The 18281-nt window shown below is 37.7% G+C and overlaps 1 protein-coding gene across 1 annotated transcript in view; it reads left to right on the top strand.

Annotated features, from left to right (window-relative positions):
• ZFPM2 (zinc finger protein, FOG family member 2) overlaps positions 1-18281 on the top strand; it is a 253351-nt gene that overhangs the window by 139733 nt on the left and 95337 nt on the right. Inside the window, exon 5 of the mRNA XM_062514895.1 lies at positions 4914-5025. Within this exon, the coding sequence (XP_062370879.1) occupies positions 4914-5025 (112 nt within the window). The remainder of the gene's footprint in view (positions 1-4913; positions 5026-18281) is intronic.

Here is an 18281-nt window from a genome sequence, read left to right on the forward strand (position 1 = left end):
TTGCAGGAACCAAAATACAGTAAGAAGCAAAGCCTTTGAGTATCAGTATATCTCCTTAAATAATGCTGAACGCTTTTTGGAGCACCGTGCCTGGGACAGGATGGTCATGTCACAATGACTTACTAAACATGAGCTCAGTAGCACAGCTTCTGAAGAAACAGCTAGCACTGATCAGGCATTTGACATCAGAATTTAATAGATTTCAAACATGTTGATCATGCCGTATTTTTCTTAAGTGTGGGGGTTTCCTCAAGTTTCTGCCAGGCCACACACATCATATGTTAGAAAGCTTTGCAGGGAAGAGCCCATCTAATGTTACTTGTCAGCATTGATTCCATTTAGCAAGAGTGCAAAACTATTTTCAGCCTGCTGTGGCGGCTATTTTTATCTCCATTAACCTCTTGACTGAATATAAACATTTATTGAGGGTTACCTCCCTTGTTTGTCCAGTTGCTTCAAAGGTTAGTGAAAAGTGGATGCCTGCCTGACCTCTTTTATCCTCATTAGCTAATTCTAATTGTTCCCTGAGAGATCACAGTTTTGACCCTGCTTGTCCTTGTCAAATTTGTCTAGTTATGGCATGAAAACATTAGCAGAAATTGCATTTTCAGGGAAACATTGCTCAAGTGTAGAATGTACCTAGTGTAGAGCAGTGAACAGTACTCTGGGTCTGTAGTGTGCCCTCGCTGGAAAAGTGTAAGGTAATTACTGTATGTCCCCATCTTACAAGCACCCATGTTAGCAGATCCCTGTGAATATACATGGACAGTAGAGAGAATGTTTTGTAAGTTTTTGGGTAAGTTCTTTTTTTGTAAGTTCTTTTGGAGGGAGAAATAAAATTTATGTTTGGTTTTTGAAGTCTTATTTATAAACAGCTGCAATATTGTTTCTTCTGTATCAAGACCTTTTTTTTTTGTATGTAGAAAGGTACATTTCTTAAGCTAGAGATATTCCTGCTAGAACTTTATAAATATCTAAACAAAAGAGTGGTAACAATACCCAAACAAAAGGTAGGTAACACCTACCATCACTGTTTTGGGAATGACCAACTCAATTTTGCAGTATGACAAATACATCTGACGAATTACAGGATGATTTTCATAGAACTTTCAGAGAGTCAGAGCATGAACATACTTTAATTCAAGTAGGATGATATCCCAAAGGTAAAAGAGCTGTCATGAAGAGCATGTTGCCCTGCCAAGACTTTCTTCGATGTCAAGCCAAGAAAGCCCTTTTTCATGTTCTTTGTTGGTTCTCAGCTGTGGTTGTAAGGTTGAGACAAAGGACCTGGCAGGTCTCAGTTAGGTATCTCAAACAGACAGGTCCCAGGCTTCAGAGGTTGTAACCAGTGCCTTAAATTCCACAGACACTTAGTGCAAATTAAAAAGCCCTGGTGTAATGCGCTCAGAGCACGATATCCTGCTTTAGAAGCGGGTTGCTGCATTCTGCACCCGCTTCAGCTTTCAAATGGATTTAAAATGTAGCCTCAGGTATAGCGCATTGCAGTAGTCTAATCTTGAGGTGATAAAGGCATGACTGATTTAACCATAGCTTCTTGTTATCTTGGACTGGGGTCTTTTCATTTTAACCATTTTAAGGAAATGGCCTTTCCTGAATCAGCAGGCTTGCGTCAGTTCTTACTATGTTATAAGACACAACAAGAGCAAGCCTCTCTCAGTGGTGAACACCTATGAATGTGTAGACCTCACGGGATGCCAGACCCCAAGAACTGCTGCTGTGGTCCTGACCTGCCTTAAAGCTCACACAATATGCCAGTAAGGTGCAGCAAAGGGAAGCCACTGCTGGTATCCCTCAGTGGAGCTGCCAAGCTTTACAAGCAGCCAGGGTCTTGTGAAGTTCTGCTTTCATATTAAAATAACTTTATTTGCATATCTGTGTAGCTTGGGAGCAGAGCTATGGGAGAATGAGAAATTCTTTTGAGGTGTCCACCAGTTCTTCTGGGCTAGCAGAGCTGTGAGACGAAACACCCTGTTCCTCCTCCAGCCTATCTCTAGTGCCTAGAGACCACTTACAGCTGCAGAGCTGATTACAAGTTTAACTGCCAAGCTGACCTGGAAGCTAATTTAGTGATAACCAGGGAGTTCTTTAAGTTCCAAAAAAGCCCTGTAAATGGGGAACGGAAAAGCAGACACACATGCTGACTGCTGGTGCTCAGACCACCTGCTGTCACTGCTGCTTCACCTCAGAAGAGATTGGGCCTGGGCACCTCTCCTTCTCTGGAGGAAGCTGGGGCAGTGGCCTGGGACTAAGCCTACCACTTACTAAAGGAAAAATTAATCTCCATGAGAAAGTCAAATGGTATCTCTGTATCTCATTCTTCCTCAGCAGTATGTGGTTAAGTATAATCCTTTCCCAGGACATATTATTTGTCCTGTCTATGTAGATAAACTATTGCCCAGCACAAGAAGATCCTGATATTATTTGAGGCTTTTTGATACCACCTTAATGCAGATAATACCCTTAGAGATGGAAGAGACACAATGAAATGTCAGACGTCTGGAAAGAAGTAAACCAGAAATAGGAATTAGATCTTGTGAAAATTAAATAGATGATCCCTTCTGCTCTTAAAAGATAGAATTTTGGCTTGTTCTGTTTTTTAACTTGGCCTCCAACTTAGAAAAAAGAAAACTTTTTTGAATGTCTTAATCATTTGTGGTATACTTGGAAAATTCTCCTAGTTGGATAATATTTCACTGTCTTTTGATTGTACTTGGGATTACCAGACTGAAAGCACATATAAGCACAAAAACGTATTAAAGGCTTGAATGAAATGGCACTTGGAGTAATGCATCAAGTATTGGAGTGTGTCCTGATCCTCCTCTTCATTATTGCTATGCAGCCATAGTTGCCAACATTCTTGCTACAGCTTGTATTCAATTTGGGTATGATTCTCAGCTATGTGAGGAAAGCCACTCTAAATTGTTTCTGTGGCAGCCTTAGCACAGTTTTGGTGTAAATTACAGTAAAGTTCAGACTTTTCTATGATAGAAGATAGAGATGATACTTTGATTACCTTTCATCTCATCTGCTACATCTCTTTTTCAGTTTTTGCCTGCTTATGTCATTATTTTCTATATAGCCCATATGTGTATGCTTTACACTGATTTCATAACTGTTATCAGACTTCTTGATAATTTACTTAAAAACTTAACCAATTTTTTTTTTTTTTTATTTACTGGTCAATTATTAATTAGAATTTAAATTCGGAATACAAGTGCATGCAGTTGGGTTGACTCTTGTAATACTTCATATAAGCAAAACATACGTTCTGCAATTTACCATAGAGAAGGCAGTATTAGGAGTTGAGACATTCCACATCTCTTGTTTCAATATTTTTACACTAGGTAGGTATATTTTAACTAGATGTCACATTCCTTTTTCCTAATTTAATTCAAAATTTCTATCTGACTTTTCCCAATACATAGGAAAGATGAATAATATCATGGAGTGCTTATAGAAGTTTGACTTATGCACAAACATTCGGATGAAAAATGTAAAATCTAAAATGAAAATTAAGTAAGAAGTAGTGTATTTGATAAAATACTGTTAGAGTCTAAACAGATAAAAACCCACAAAGATATGAAGACTTGTGGCATTTAATGTCTTTTTTATCATCGTTATTAAGATATTAATGTAATTGTAGAAAATATATATTACTTAAGATAATTGATTGAATCTTATAGAACTAAAATAATATAAGCAGTATCTGATTTTCAATAAATATTTTCAGGTATGTTTTGTGAATCTAATAAGTTCTGTGGTAAATGATTTTATTCTTCACTACATTTCTAGAATAGTTATCAATAGTAAATGTTGGCAAAGTGTCTGCAATGTCCATGTAAATATGATTTTCTGTGTCTTAAAATTTTTTGTCTTGGTCAGTAATACAGAATATCGCAATAAAAAGTATGTTGAGACAACTAGAGAATTTTTGGTGGAGTATAAAAATAATTAAATTCTCTTAGAAAATGTTGGAATGTTTTGGACAGAATTATATACCAAAAAAGATAATTAAAAGTTACATTCTAGCTGGTTTGCATTGTATTCTCAGTTGTGGTTTTGTTCTTGATACAGCAGAGAAGAACTATCTATGATAGAAGTCTAAGTGCCACATATTGGCAAATTCAGGATTTTAGCCATTTGATTAGTAAAAGGATTTAAGTGTTAATAAATTTGAGGCCTCCGCCTTATCACCTCAAATAAAAAATTATCTAAGTATAGAATCTGAAATACAGACAGGAGAAGGTAAATTGCCTGCATGCTTTTCAGGTGTCATGATGTCATGCTTTACTTTTAAGTCCTTGAATGTATTAATACAACTTGTTTTATAGTCCTTTTAGAGTCAATCATCAGCATTATTACTATTTCAGACATAGTAAAATCATACATCAACACATAAAAAAAGGGGAAAAAATTCCATTATCCATTCAGAAGAATTTCCTATGATAATACAAATGTTACCCAGGACAGATCTTTGAAATGGATACCGATTCTTTAAATTCTTTCCTGTCTGTTTCAGGAAATAGTGAGATCCCATTGATTATGAGTACAATGTGTCTAAAGTTCACTTCTAAACACTTGGCTCTTTGCTGTGAAAGTCATCTGCATTCCCTTTATAATTCTCAGCCACCAGAGATCTGTGTAATCTTGGAGATCTGATCCAATATCATTCGGAAAAAATCCTTGATAATAGTTTCACCATTCAATCAATGAAAGAACTAAAGCTTCCTGCTTGTGTCTTCTTTAAAAAAATCCTGAGGCAGGGGAATAAGACGTTGGCTTATGGGTTTTGAGATTTTGTTGTTTGCAAATAAAATGATTATTACCATTATTATTCAAGTTCTTAATCAAGGCGAACAAATGGCATCTGTTTGTTATCATCCTTCCTACAGAAGACAAAGGCTTCAGTCCCTATGGTACTGACTGCTGGCCCCAAGTGGCTGCTGGATGTGACTTGGCAAGGAGTAGAAGACAACAAAAACAACTGCATTGTCTACAGCAAAGGTAAACACAAACTGATTTTTTTCTTTACTTTCTTGTGTAAGCTACTGAGATAAATATGTACCTGTTGCATACGAGGAAAATTAATTCAAAATCTCCCCTTAATGTCAGTTTTTGTTCCCATTTTTCTTCCATGTTCTGGTTTTGCCTTTTCTTTTAGTGGTAGAAAAACCCCACATGGTACCTGTAGTTTATAAAATGCTTTATAAATGCTGAAGGACATCAGCTGGCATAAAATGTACCATCCATTTCTCTCTGAGAGTCAGTGCTCTGGGAAGCATCAGTGAAACCTGGATACTTCTAATAGGTGAATTCTTTTCGACATTTTTCTTTGGGGCATACTGGATATCATTTCTCTATTTTACATTACACTGTAGACTACTAACTGAAATCCAGTTTCATATGAAGAATGAGAATTTGGTTGGACTGTGAAAAGACTTTATGTGACTACTTTATGGTAGTGTAAGATAAATGGAGCTGGATTTCAGGACTGTCACCTCTGACTTTCCAGTCTCTTCATGGTGGCATGATGTGGTGATGCTTCACAGGAGTGTATTGGTGAGTGGCAATGGGTGTCACTTGTGTCTTACGTGAATTTTCAGATTTATTCATGTCAGTATGAGTTCTTACAAGGCTGCCTGCCAAAGATGCTTTGTCTAACCCACCACATCTAATAGCTTCTTTGGTTTATGGTGTGCAGGTTTTAGTCTTGCATCTTGAAACAGCACAAAGAGCCTTGGGTTCAGTCCATAGCACCATGGACTATGCACCACTCTGGTGTAGTCACTGTGAAAGCTTTCTAAATGCAGCTACAGAATCATTACAATATGTTTTTTAAAAAAGAGAAACAAAACACCACTGAATACATGGAATAAAAATAACTTAGTATAGCTGTGTCCAACAGATCAGGTTGCAAAACTTTGACTTTCCTTCCTTGTATTTCAATCACCAATCTCAGCACTTTGTGAATACTTTAGAACATGCACTGTGCTTGTTAAATTTCTTTTAGGTTTTATTTCTATCCAAACAGACCTACTGAGATCAAAGATTTGTTTGCTGAGGCAACCTAGTGACCATTTCAGCGTACAAGCATCCAGGAAAATAAGCAGCCATATCAATATATTAACATACAAAACACTAATCATAACATCAAAGACTCCTAAAAACTTACTAGAAACAATTACAACTTGTTCCTATAATCATTGCAATTTATACACTTATAAGAGGATTGCCTTTAAACTGCCACAAGCCTTTGAAAGTTGAAACGCTGAAAACAGGGAATTTGCATGTTAAAAATGAGTCGCACACCAGGGTCTTATAAATTCTTTCTGTTATAATTACAGAATGTCAACACATTCATTCTACAACCTGAAACACCTGCAGTACTAGAGAACTGGGCTCAGATCTAGAAAGGGTTGAGCTGCCCTCCCTTCACAGCTTGCTGATTGCAGCCCAAGTGGAAGAAGCAGCAAAGTGATAATACTGAATACACACAGGCAAACTTTTCTGCAGAAACTTCTTAATGTAATGGGAAACTACTTTCACTTCAAAACATAGCTCCTGGAAATTCCCATAGGATGATGTCTTATCAAATTTTATATTCTTTCTGTACTTATAATAATACATAGCACATATTTACCAGTTTTCATCTTCAAAGTATTTTTCTAACATTAACTAATTCATTAGACAGTTTTTGTACCGTCTGATTTATTCTATTGAAATGAAACTTTTTTTTAAAATGGTAAGAACTTGCTTCAGTTTGATGCAATCTGATTAACACAAAATATTAGTATTTTCATTCAAACATGATGGATTTTGTTTCACTGATCATGCCAGTTATTTTAGTACTTGGTTAACAATGCATGGTGAGACAGTTGAACAGCACTCAAGGTGAATTCTATTGTCTCTACTGCAGATGCATATTATAACTAAAGTTGAGGATAAATTTGAATATAAACACATGTTAAAAACCTGCTACTTCACTAAACTAATGTAGGAAGTAAGTTGTAGATATGCTTTGCTTTCACTGTGTTCTGCTCCTCTCTTTGCACTCTGAGGTGGCTGCTCTGTCAGTCATTAAGTATCTACCCTAGCCTTGAGCTCTGTTGGGATGTTTGTACTAGAGAGATTAATTGGCTTGGATCACAAAACAATGTCAAATAGAAGATGGTAAAATAAATAAATAGAATAATGTTTCTTCCTTCAATTTGTATCTCATCATTCCAGATTACATTGCTTTGATTTGTGTTAGCTTTCTGTCTCCTATAGTGCCATTACTTCTAATGAAACGGTGTCAGCTGGCATGTAGCTGTAATTCGATGTTATGTTGTAGTTGCATGTGTATAATTTTGTTCGTTTGCTTAGCAATACGTTTTTATTTCTGAAAGCAATTAGCTGAACAAATGTGTGGAATTGTCCATGTAGCAGATTTGGTCACCTGGGAGCTGTTTTCCCTACTAAACTCAAGATGAGATGAGTGGAGTAAATTGGCACGTTTCTAAGACGAAGATAAGTTTAGAATTGGCTAAGAGTACATAGTACTGGTTCATCAGTTGCTGACTCAGAAGCACATGCCATATTTCCTTTTAGCTCATTACAGAGATATCTTTGAGAGCAGAATTTCCCCAGATCCTTCAGGAGAACATAGGAATGTCAGTCTGATTTCCAATTCACTAGAGGCTGTGAGCACTGTAGTCACCCACATATTGCACACAGAATAATCACAGGGACAGGAGCCTAGAGTAGGTTCTATTGAAAGAGAATTTGAGCTGGCTGGCTAGGTCCCTGTTTGCCTTCAATGCTCTCCTTGCTTTGCATAAAATACTTCATATTTTCCCTAGGCAAACAAACAAAGCATATGTGTGCATATATATATGTGCATTTATCTATCTATTTATTTATTTATTATGTACACATGTAGGTTTATATTTCTAAATTATTACAGTGCAATCACCAGTGATCTTCTATACAAATCTTTAGATAAAGAAACAAGTTATTTAAAATCACACATCAAAGTACATTCAAAGTGAATGGCTATGAAATAAATATTCAGTATTTGAAATAAGTGCTATTCTAATTATTCAGTTTAGTCTAGGATCACTACTTGCACTTTCTATAGCTATATTTCCCCAGTACCAGGACAAGTTAGAAAAGAGAAAAACAGTTCATTAGGGATAGTTAATTATTATCCCATTCTACAAATTCTGATACAAGCTGGCTACTCATGGCACATGCCATTATTCCACTCCATTTTCTTAATTTCTTCTTCCATTTTGAAAGGAAACTTTTACTACTGTAATTACATTCAAAAGGAATGCTCTTTTTGTTTTAATATTTATTATAAAATTCTCTCTTGTTTCAAAAATGAGCTTTCAGAAAGTCTATTCAGTAATTTGAGATATCTCTTAGAAACTGAGATTTAAGAGAGATTTCATGAATTAAAGCTTATTTAGAAATATATTTTCTTTAAAAGGAAAAAAAGCTTCAGCATAATTCAAGCAAGTTACAGTGGTAAGAATTATTAAAGCATGAACTGCATCATCTTTGCTACATAGTGTACTTTAGAAATATTTTTGCCTAACAGAGTTGTGCACCAGACCTGGAAAATCTCTAAGACCATGGTTAAGAGTCTCCCCACAAGCTGGGAGGGGGCTGGGATGTTTATGTACTGCAAATCTTTCACTGGAACGGCAAGGATTTTAAAAAATAAATTATGACCAACCAGAATAGAAACAGTATAAAAACCACAGTTGCACAGACTAAAAGCCGTGCTCATGTAACAGACATTTTTCTATGTATTATTTAAGCCATTTATATTAAATGTATGGATACCGTATGTTTAGTGGCATTGTTAAAACAGGGTGTCTGTACAAATATTTAGCTGTGAGAATTATAAAATCATAAGGCGATTAAGTTAGCTAGTTGTGAAATTCCAATATTGCTTTTTAAATGACTTCAGGATATAGGAGGTGCTAAGGTTATTATCTGTTATCAGGAATACAGCGGAATTGTACGACTGGATAATAACTAAACAACTGACACAATGTAAAATTACATTATCAGTGTGTTAAAACAAAATTGCGCCCTAAAGGAGTCTACATGCCAGCTCAGAGCTGCAGTGTAATTATGCTTAACTCTGATAATTAAAATACAACGGAGATCAACAGAATCATTTTCATTAAGAAAATTATTAATGATGGTGGTATAACAGTAATTGATTGCAGAGCACCACAGGATAACTCTGTGCAGGAAAGCCAACACGTGTAACGTGTGTCTGGGCCGGTCGGGTTGCGATGCGTCCCACTGAGCATGCTGCTGGCCAGGTGGCAGCCGTGGGGAACGTCTCCTGCTGCAAATCCTAATTTAGGAACCTTCCGCTTTGCAGGCTGCCCCTTGGAGGGACAGGGATGGGTGCTGGTGCACGGGATGATGCGATGGGGTCGGGTATGGCTGCCAAAAGGGAGGGGGCTGCAGGCGGTGACTCGCACATTTCTTAAGCCAGCCATCATCTCAGTTTGTGTGAGGCAGTGTTTGGTTTTGCATTTCCATTAGTGATTTAGTGATGTTATTTCCTCCTCTGCCTGGCCTCACCGAGTAGTTTATGCCCTTCGTTATTTCTGAGAGGATGCGGGAGGAGAAAAAAGCCATCCTTGCCCCAGCGCGGTTCCACAGGCACCGCATGACATCTCCGTAAGTGATTCCACGGGGTGCTCCCGTTAATTGTGCTGGTGGTGTGGACACAGGATATCGAGTGCCATAAAAAGCCTCCCTCTCTCCGTAAGTGAAATCACAGCCGGTGCCCACTGAGCGACTATAACAAAATCCTTGCTAGGGAGGATGTTGCCTAAGGGTGAGATCCGAGAATTGTCATTTTCTTTGGTGAACAAAAAAACGGGGAGCGGGGGGAGGGAATTTCGGGGGGGAGTGCTGCTCCACACAGCTAATGAATAGGTCCTTGCTCAAACAGATGTGGCTTTTGAAAGCTGCCCAAAAAAGTCTATTCTCCAATCACAATAGAGAAGAAGCCTGCTAGGGTGGATTTACAGAATTATATTAGTTAAAATGACAGCTGCCCACACTGAAAGTGTGTCATGCAGTTAATTTATTAGTAGAAGCTTGAGGAAGGGCAGCACAGAGGAGAGGGCAGGGCAGAAGTCGGGGCTGGAGGCAGAGGGCTATGCTCGACCCTTCTGGGGCTTCCACTGGCTGCTGAGCCCCGTAATTCACATAAAATAAGTCAGTAAGCACATAACGGGTTACTTATTTCACTCATACCAGGGTGGCTTATTTAGCTGATGTATGTGCCATGTACTGAAAATACAGACATTGTGAAACGGTTACATGAAACCACCCAGAAAAATGAAAGGAAATTTTTAATTAATTTTTCTATTTTAAAGTAAGCATACTAATTTTTAACATAGGGGAAAAGTCAATTGTTGCAACAGAAAGGAACTTGGTTTTTTGTTTGGTGACAGGATTACTTTTCTTGATTGTTCTGTGAGGTCCTTGATACCATGTTTTCCCCAGCAAGAGAGTTTTCAGCTAGCAAATACTTTTTCTTCCCCTGCAACTTCAGGCAATGTAATGGTACATTGCACCACAGACATACAGCATCAGGAACCCTAATGAGACAGAGGTCAAACATCATAAGAAGTTTAAACACTGCTGCGTTAGAATATGAGTATAATTTAGTTTGGGTCAGAGAACAAATTGTTTAGTAGGCCAAAGGTTAACTTGGGGCAGATATTTTAAATTGCAAGAGGCTCTTTTCCACATACTGTTAAAAAGCAAATTGAGTAAATTTACTAAGTCTGTTCCACCTGGACAGTCAGAAAACTGCAGTATCTGCTGTCCTCCTGGATGCCTCCATTAGAAACTAGGATGCTATACAATGTGCTGAAGCCTTCGGTGGAGCTAAAGGTTTTTGTTCTTTCTTTGTCTCCACTGGCAAAAAAAAAATCTGAGGTTTTAACAGAACACGTGACGTCCTAATATCAAAGGTCCATGGAAGAGGTGTTTTTTTTAATTCCTTTTTACACAATACTGAAAAATTGCAGAGTATTTCTCAAGCGAAGTATAATTTATGTGCATAATGTTTACATAGACTAGTATATCTGCACTCACAGTCATTGGAAGGAAATGTGGATACAGACATAAGGGAATGATTGTAAGTAGATGTCAGGCTCCCTGTTTGGTTTTGCACGGATGTTGAGATGGTGGGATGCCAAATGACATTGTTATGAGTGAAGCTATTGCAAACCAGTCTTGATCATTTCCTTACTGGACACAGAAGGAGAAAATATTTTGCCTCCATCACTAGAGGTTCTTACGGCTTGTTGATGGCAGTCACAGTGTTGTGGACTTACTTCAGAAACTATTCAGCTTCTACGAACTGACAGAGCAGGAGTTTACAGAAAATAATTTTTCCTTATTTTTATTTTTTACCTTTGTAAATAGATCAGATGAGGTACTTTTCTGCTTTAGGGAGTTAGAGGTCAGGGCCTTGTATATTTTATTAATATCAACAATAAAAAAAGGTTCTTTAATTCAGCTTTATGAATATGCATTTAATAGCACACTGTATATTATTACAAGCCCTTTAAATTCTAAGCATACATATAATAAAGGGAAGATGACAGGAAATACTGGACTACAACTAAATTTCCACTTCTAATATGAAAATGTTTTTGTTCATTATTAGTGCATTTCATTTATGCAGCAGCCAAATATTAGTTTTTCCTCATATGTTTATTGATTTGGGTCTTTTTTCTTATGTTCTTATCATTTACTGTGTAGTGTATTTTATAGTTTGAAATTGGAATTACTTTTCATTTGAGGAGACAAGGAAATAGGCAAAATGCTGACATGATTTACATGGATCAAATGTGTTTTGGACTGAAGCTATAAAAAGCTGTAAACTGAGTCTAAAACTCACCTATGACAGTACGTTCAGGATGGAAAAGAAGCCCAGTTTGCACTTCACACTGTGACCATATGAAAAGAAACATCGCTTCATACATTGAGATCACTGGCAACAATAAATGCAAACAAAGTGCAGAGATTTTTTTTCCCCATGTATGTATTTTTCCCTCATTTTTCTGAGTCAATTGCAGTAGAATCAGTCATTTAGAAATTTGTTTTAAGAAAAATGTTGTCATTGTTTTCAGGATATGAGATATAAGATAAATGCGTTTTATTGTTAATGAAATTATTTTTTTTGCCCATTATGCTCAGTAACTATTGAGGACTGCAATAACCTTGTGACCCCCCCAGGGCTCATGGTACCATTACCTCTTTCATCTTCCCTGCAAAGCAAGAGGGAAGAAAAAAAGCCCCAAATTTGCTGAGCCACACATTTCAAGTTGTCGACAGCCCCATCCACAAGAAAACAGAAGAAAATATATATGCACTCTGTCCTGTCAAAAGGCTTTCACCTTATCTTGAGAGACTGTCAGGGCAGGAACATCATGGAATGGACAGGAGTCTATTAAATTAATAAGCTGCTGGATGGTGTCTGGAGAGTTATGATGCTCCATAAATCCAGTTTGATCATGGTGGACAAGGTTTAAATCTGCAGCCTCCTAATACACATCCAGGTCCTGGATTGGATTTTAAGTTTTGTGCTGGAGACACAGAGATAGTCCTGTAGCTTGTGAATTAAGATTTATCATTTTTTCATACTTTCACCCCCCCCCCCCCACCCCCCCACCCCCCATACTTCCTGACAAAAATGAAAACACCTTAGGGATCCTGGCAAATGTTACAGCTTGAAATGAAAGAGCTGTTGTCAAGGTGAAACCATGACCTAGAAGCCTAATATCAAACCTGGGTCATTCTTTGCAGGCAGCTCCATTGGTGCTGAATATAAAATGACTGTATGTTAGGAAACAGGGCTGGATTAATCTGCAGCCTGTTTTATAGTGATTCCTGTTAAATACTTCTACTGTGTTTTTGTGACACAAAACAAACTAATGGTGTGCCATTTAAAAGCAAAAGCAGAAAAATGTTGAAATATATTCTTCCCCAGATCAAGGTGGTTGAATGTATAACAGACAATGAGGTGTGAGAATTCTATGTCCCTTATCTCCAAATGGATTAAGCCTAGTGCTAATAAGAGAAGACCCTTCTGTAGCATTCAAGGTGCCAAGCTCCCAGCAAAACCTGTGTGATGTGCATCCGTGATCTCCAAGTGGGTAGTGGAGCTGGGCTACCTGGAATGCAGCATTAAAATCATGCTGGATGCATTTCATCTTTAGCAGTTTACAAGCAAGACTATTATTATGGCACAATGGATGGAATTCAAGTGTTTCTTGGTCACTTAATTGACCTGCAAGCCAGTGATTTATGATTAGGTCTCTAAACTCCTATTCCTATTACTCTAGAGACTCCAGCAGGTGATAGCTGTGCTTGCCTGCACAGGCAATGGCAGAGCCAGCAGTTCTCTATTCTCAAACTCTGTACCCATATTTTGGATCCTGACTAATTTATTTATTGATGATACTTAGACTCTGAGTTAAAGCAATTTGTGCTTTTTTTGTTCTCATTGTTAATTTAGGAGCTTAAGGAGGCTTCCTGGCATTAGAGAAGTCTAAAACCATTGTGTCTGTTAAAGGAAATAGATAGCTTGTGTTGCAATACTGGGGATGCTAAGATTTGTTTTATGCTCAGTAAAAAGGATTCAGAGCCAAAAGCAATTTTTTAAAAAAAAGCTCTTCTAGAGTGTGGGTTTCCTTAAACAGAAAATGGGATCAAAATGTAACCCTCAGTCATCCATGCATACATTTCCCTCCATCATCTTTCAGGAATTGCTTAAGAACCGTAGCTAGAGATCATGTGTGACTGAATCCTGACCTCTCTTGATCCTGGGGATCATTGTGTGTACTCTCTGATCTAGAGATCTTGTGTGATTGAATCCTGACCTCTCTTGATCCTGGGGATCAATGTGTGTACTCTCTGATCCAAAGATCAATGTCGGTGTTTCTCTCCTTGTCCTGTGGTACTCCAGCACTGCTCACTAGTGTAGGCAGAGGCCACAAGGAGAAGGACTTCACAGCAGGGCACCGTGGTGCTGAGGCCAGCACTGCAGAACACATCTGTTTTTCCTGATGCAATGGCAATTGCACCCTGTTCTTTGGGGCAGGCTATGAAGGGGGTATAGTGAAGTGGGGACAATGTAGGCTGAAGGTTATGGAAATAACTCCAGCATGATAGAAAATACAGGAGTCCCTCACTGCAGTTCTTCTTGCCCTTGAGGCTGGATGTTCCTGGTGCCTACAGGTGCCCTTCTTCTCACCAGGGCTGGGGCAAGTGTTCCCAACTGAAGAAACTGAAGAAATTATGTAGAAGTTGCAACCTGCTTCAGTAAGTTTTTAATATCTAAGGAATGAGCTCTTGTTGCTGCAAACACAGAGAGAATTTAGCAGCTTTTTCAAAATGTAATTTCTGTTGGTGTTAGGAAAAAGCATGGAAAAAAATTGCTGTTTCAGATTTGTTTTTTTCTTTCCTGTTTCAGTTTCATTCTGTCAGGGCATATGAGGCAATGTGATGCTGACAACCATAAATCCATGCTAGAGCATGCTTAAATTGTGATATTTGAAGTTGTGATGTTGAAGCAGATTTAGTAGAGATGTTCTGTAATTCAGTGGTGATGCACATGATTGAATTGGTCCATGCATACAGAACCAAGGCTTGTTCTGGAACAGAAACTCTCTGTAAGATCGTTTCCTGTGATAATATCATAGTATGTAGGCATATATACTTGCATACATGTATATACATACATATAAACAGAAACCAAGACCTCATGCCTCAGCCTGTGTTTAACTCAAGCTTCAGAAGTTTCTGAAATCTCTTCCTATAGCTGCAATATATACTTCTGCATGGGTGGCTCCATCTATTCTAAACAATTATACTATCACAGGTTAGTAGTCATTACGAGGAAATATTATTTGAAAACTACTTCACAAGATAGAATAAGTTCTAGCTAACACTGTTAAGCCTTAAGAAAATTACTACTGTTAGTTTTATAAATTACAGTAGAATGTTAGTTTTGCAAAAAAATGGTGAAAGTAGAGGACAACATAGAGAAAAATATGCAATTTATGGAGTGTAAACCAATGTAGAAAGAATGTAGAAAAGTTAAATTGCATTAGAAACACTAGAAGAGACACTTACTCACACATATCACATTTATTCAGGTGTATCAGATGGATTACGTAACTATTGCAACCTTTTATTTAAAAAATCAAAATGCAGTAAGATAATACATACAGGGCTCTGTAACTTTTTTGGTGAATGAAGAATTCTTGTTTGAAACAATGGTGAAGTAGAAGTATACACAAGCTGAAATTTTCCTTTTAAAATTTAATATATATAAATAATGTACTAGAAGTATATAAAGATAGTGAACTAATTATTCAAGATACGAAAAAATGAAAGACACTTTTATGAAAACTGAGAATCATTGAGTTAACAGGAATTGACTAATATGAATCATTGAATCATGGAATGGCCTGGGTTAGAAGGAGCTTAAACATCATCTAGTTCTAACCGCCCTGCTATGGACAGGGACTCCTTTCACTAGACCAGGTTGATCAGAGCTCCATCCAGCCTGGCCTTAAACATTTCCATGTGTTTGGTATCCACAACTTCTCTGGGCAACCTGTTGCAGTGTCTCACCACCCTCACAGTAAAGAATTATTTCCTAATATCTAGTCTAAACCTACTCTCTTTCAGTTTGAAACCATTCCCCTTTTCCTGTCACTTCATGCTTTGTCAAAATTCCCTCTCCATCTTCCTTTTAGGCTCCCTTCATGTTCAGGAACGCTGCAATTAGGTCACCCCAAAGCCTTCTCTTCTCCAGGTTGAACAAATTGAATTCTCTTGACCTTTCTTCTTAAGAGGGTTGCTCCATCCCTCTAACCTTGGTGGTCTTCTCTGGATTTGTTCCAACAGGTCCATGTCCTTTCTGTGCTAGGGACCCCAGAGCTGGATGCAGCATTCTGGATTGGGTCTCACCAGAGAAGAGTAAAGGAGAAAGAGAGCAGAATCACCTCCTTTGACCTTCTGCCTGCACTGCTTTTGATGCAACCCAGGACTTGTTTGGTTTTCTGGGCTGCAAGTACACACTGCTGAATCTTTTCCAGTCTCTCATCCACCAGCACCCCCAAGTCCTTCTCAGGAGAGCTGCTCTTGATCTGGTTATCCCCCAGCCTGTGTTGATACCGGGGGTTACTCTGACCCAGGTGCAGCACCTTGTATTTCACTGTGTTAAACCTTCTGAAATCCCCATGGCCTTCTTCTTGATCTTCTCCAAATCCCTCTGGATGCATCCCATCCTTCAGGTGTGTCACCCACAGGTGTGACAGCTTGATGTCTTCTGCAAACTTGCTGAGGGTGCACTCGATCCTTTTGTCTGTGTCCTTAATAAAGATATTATATAGCACTAGTCCCAATAGGGATCCAAATTTTCAGCAAAACCAATTTTCTCTTATGTCCATCAGGTCTCTGAGATGTTAACCACTGTCCTCTGGGTGTGACTGTCCAACTGTATTCTTACCGTTCTAGAAGATCATCCATCAAATACATCTCTCTCCAGTTTAGAAAGCAGGATGTTGTGGAGGACCATGTCAGAGGCTTTACAGATATCCAGATAAATGACAGGTGTTTCTCTTCCCTTGTCCAGTAATGCAGTCACTGCATTACAGAAGGTCACTGGGTTGGGCAGGCAGGACTTGCCCTTGGTGAAACCATGCTAACTTCAATTGAAAACTAAGATGAAGTATTGTTGTTGGTCTTTAGCTGAAGCAAATGTTCAGACATGTAAGCATATAAGATGTAGGGGAGATAGCGTTGTCTTTGGCCAGACAAAACATTTGCTGACACGATAAGATGGGAAATTGAACTTAAAGTATGAGATGAAAAGGAAATGTTTTATACCAGGAAATAAGAAGGGTGGCATCAAGTGATCACTATGCATCTTCTATTAATAATCTGTTCTTTTAAATGTGAACAGGCTCACTTTTATGGTGACTGCATGTGCATTTTAATGGATTTAAATTATGTGAGGTTTAAATGCTTTTTCAAGTTACAATTAAATGAAAATTTAAAATAAGACTGACAGATTGCTAAGGCTAAGCCAGTTCTATGATTAAGGTTCAATTAAATTATATTTATCATGGGAGTAAATGAAGTATAAAATCACAAACAATGATATTTTTCAGTGGCTTACTTTGGAGGAAAGTGTAGTCTGAAGTATGACTTTGAGACTTTTATCTTTCATTCCCTCCTAAAGTAGAAATTAATTAGGGCTAAAGAAGCATTGGCTGTAGGTTCAGAACCCCATCCTGAGTTTTTTGTGGACCAGTGGTCCAGGAGCAATTTGCTGTTTGTCATGCAAAGTATTATGCATTTTATTTGGGTTTAACTAGCTAAGTTAGGGGGAAGGTTGGAATTTTATTAGTTGTTTAAGGAATTAACTGTTTTTGTTGCTTTCATGAAGGCCACTTCTGATCCTTTGCACTTTCTTAATAGATCTGGTGAGACTGATTCTTTAAATATGGTTCTTTCTCTTTCCATGTACTTTCTATGTAAATCCCTAAATGTCACAAGCTCTGCAGTGAGTCAAGAGAATGCTGGGTTTGTACATGCCAGCTATTTCTCAGTTTTATCCAGTGTACTATAACAAGTGAAGCACAATTTTCTAGCTTGCCACAATATGATCTTCAGCTTCATGTAGGTGTGGCACTGGTGCTCTGTATTTTTGATACAATTCTTAAAATTCGTTATTTATTTGTTCTTCCTTTTTCTTGCAGAAATATGTGTAAAAGGAATTATATTCTGCATTCTCTTTCATTGATTTGATCTTAATTTTATAACCTAGGACATAAGTAGATCAACTCTGGACATTGAGAAGCTTGACTTTTTCCATATCTTTAAAAAACTATCCACAGCATTGTAAAAATGCTTCTTTCAAAATGCCATTTCTCTCCTTTTAAAAAAAGTAATGTTAAGCAGGAAAAAATTAATTTTGGATCAATTACACCTAAAAAAAGCTCTATAATATATTCAGCTAGAAGATTCCAAAAACGTGATGAGCTGATACATGACCTTCTTCTCTTTAAGAACATATGAACACATTCAGGAAAGTGAAGCATGATTTTAGTGCTAGTGTGTCCCTGATTATTGCAAAGCCTAAACATTTGAATAGTTGGATACTTGAAGGACTAATTGTACAGAGAGAATTCAGTTCCTGACTTAAG

Source organism: Cinclus cinclus, chromosome 1 (assembly GCF_963662255.1).
Source record: "Cinclus cinclus chromosome 1, bCinCin1.1, whole genome shotgun sequence".
NCBI lineage: Eukaryota > Metazoa > Chordata > Aves > Passeriformes > Cinclidae > Cinclus > Cinclus cinclus.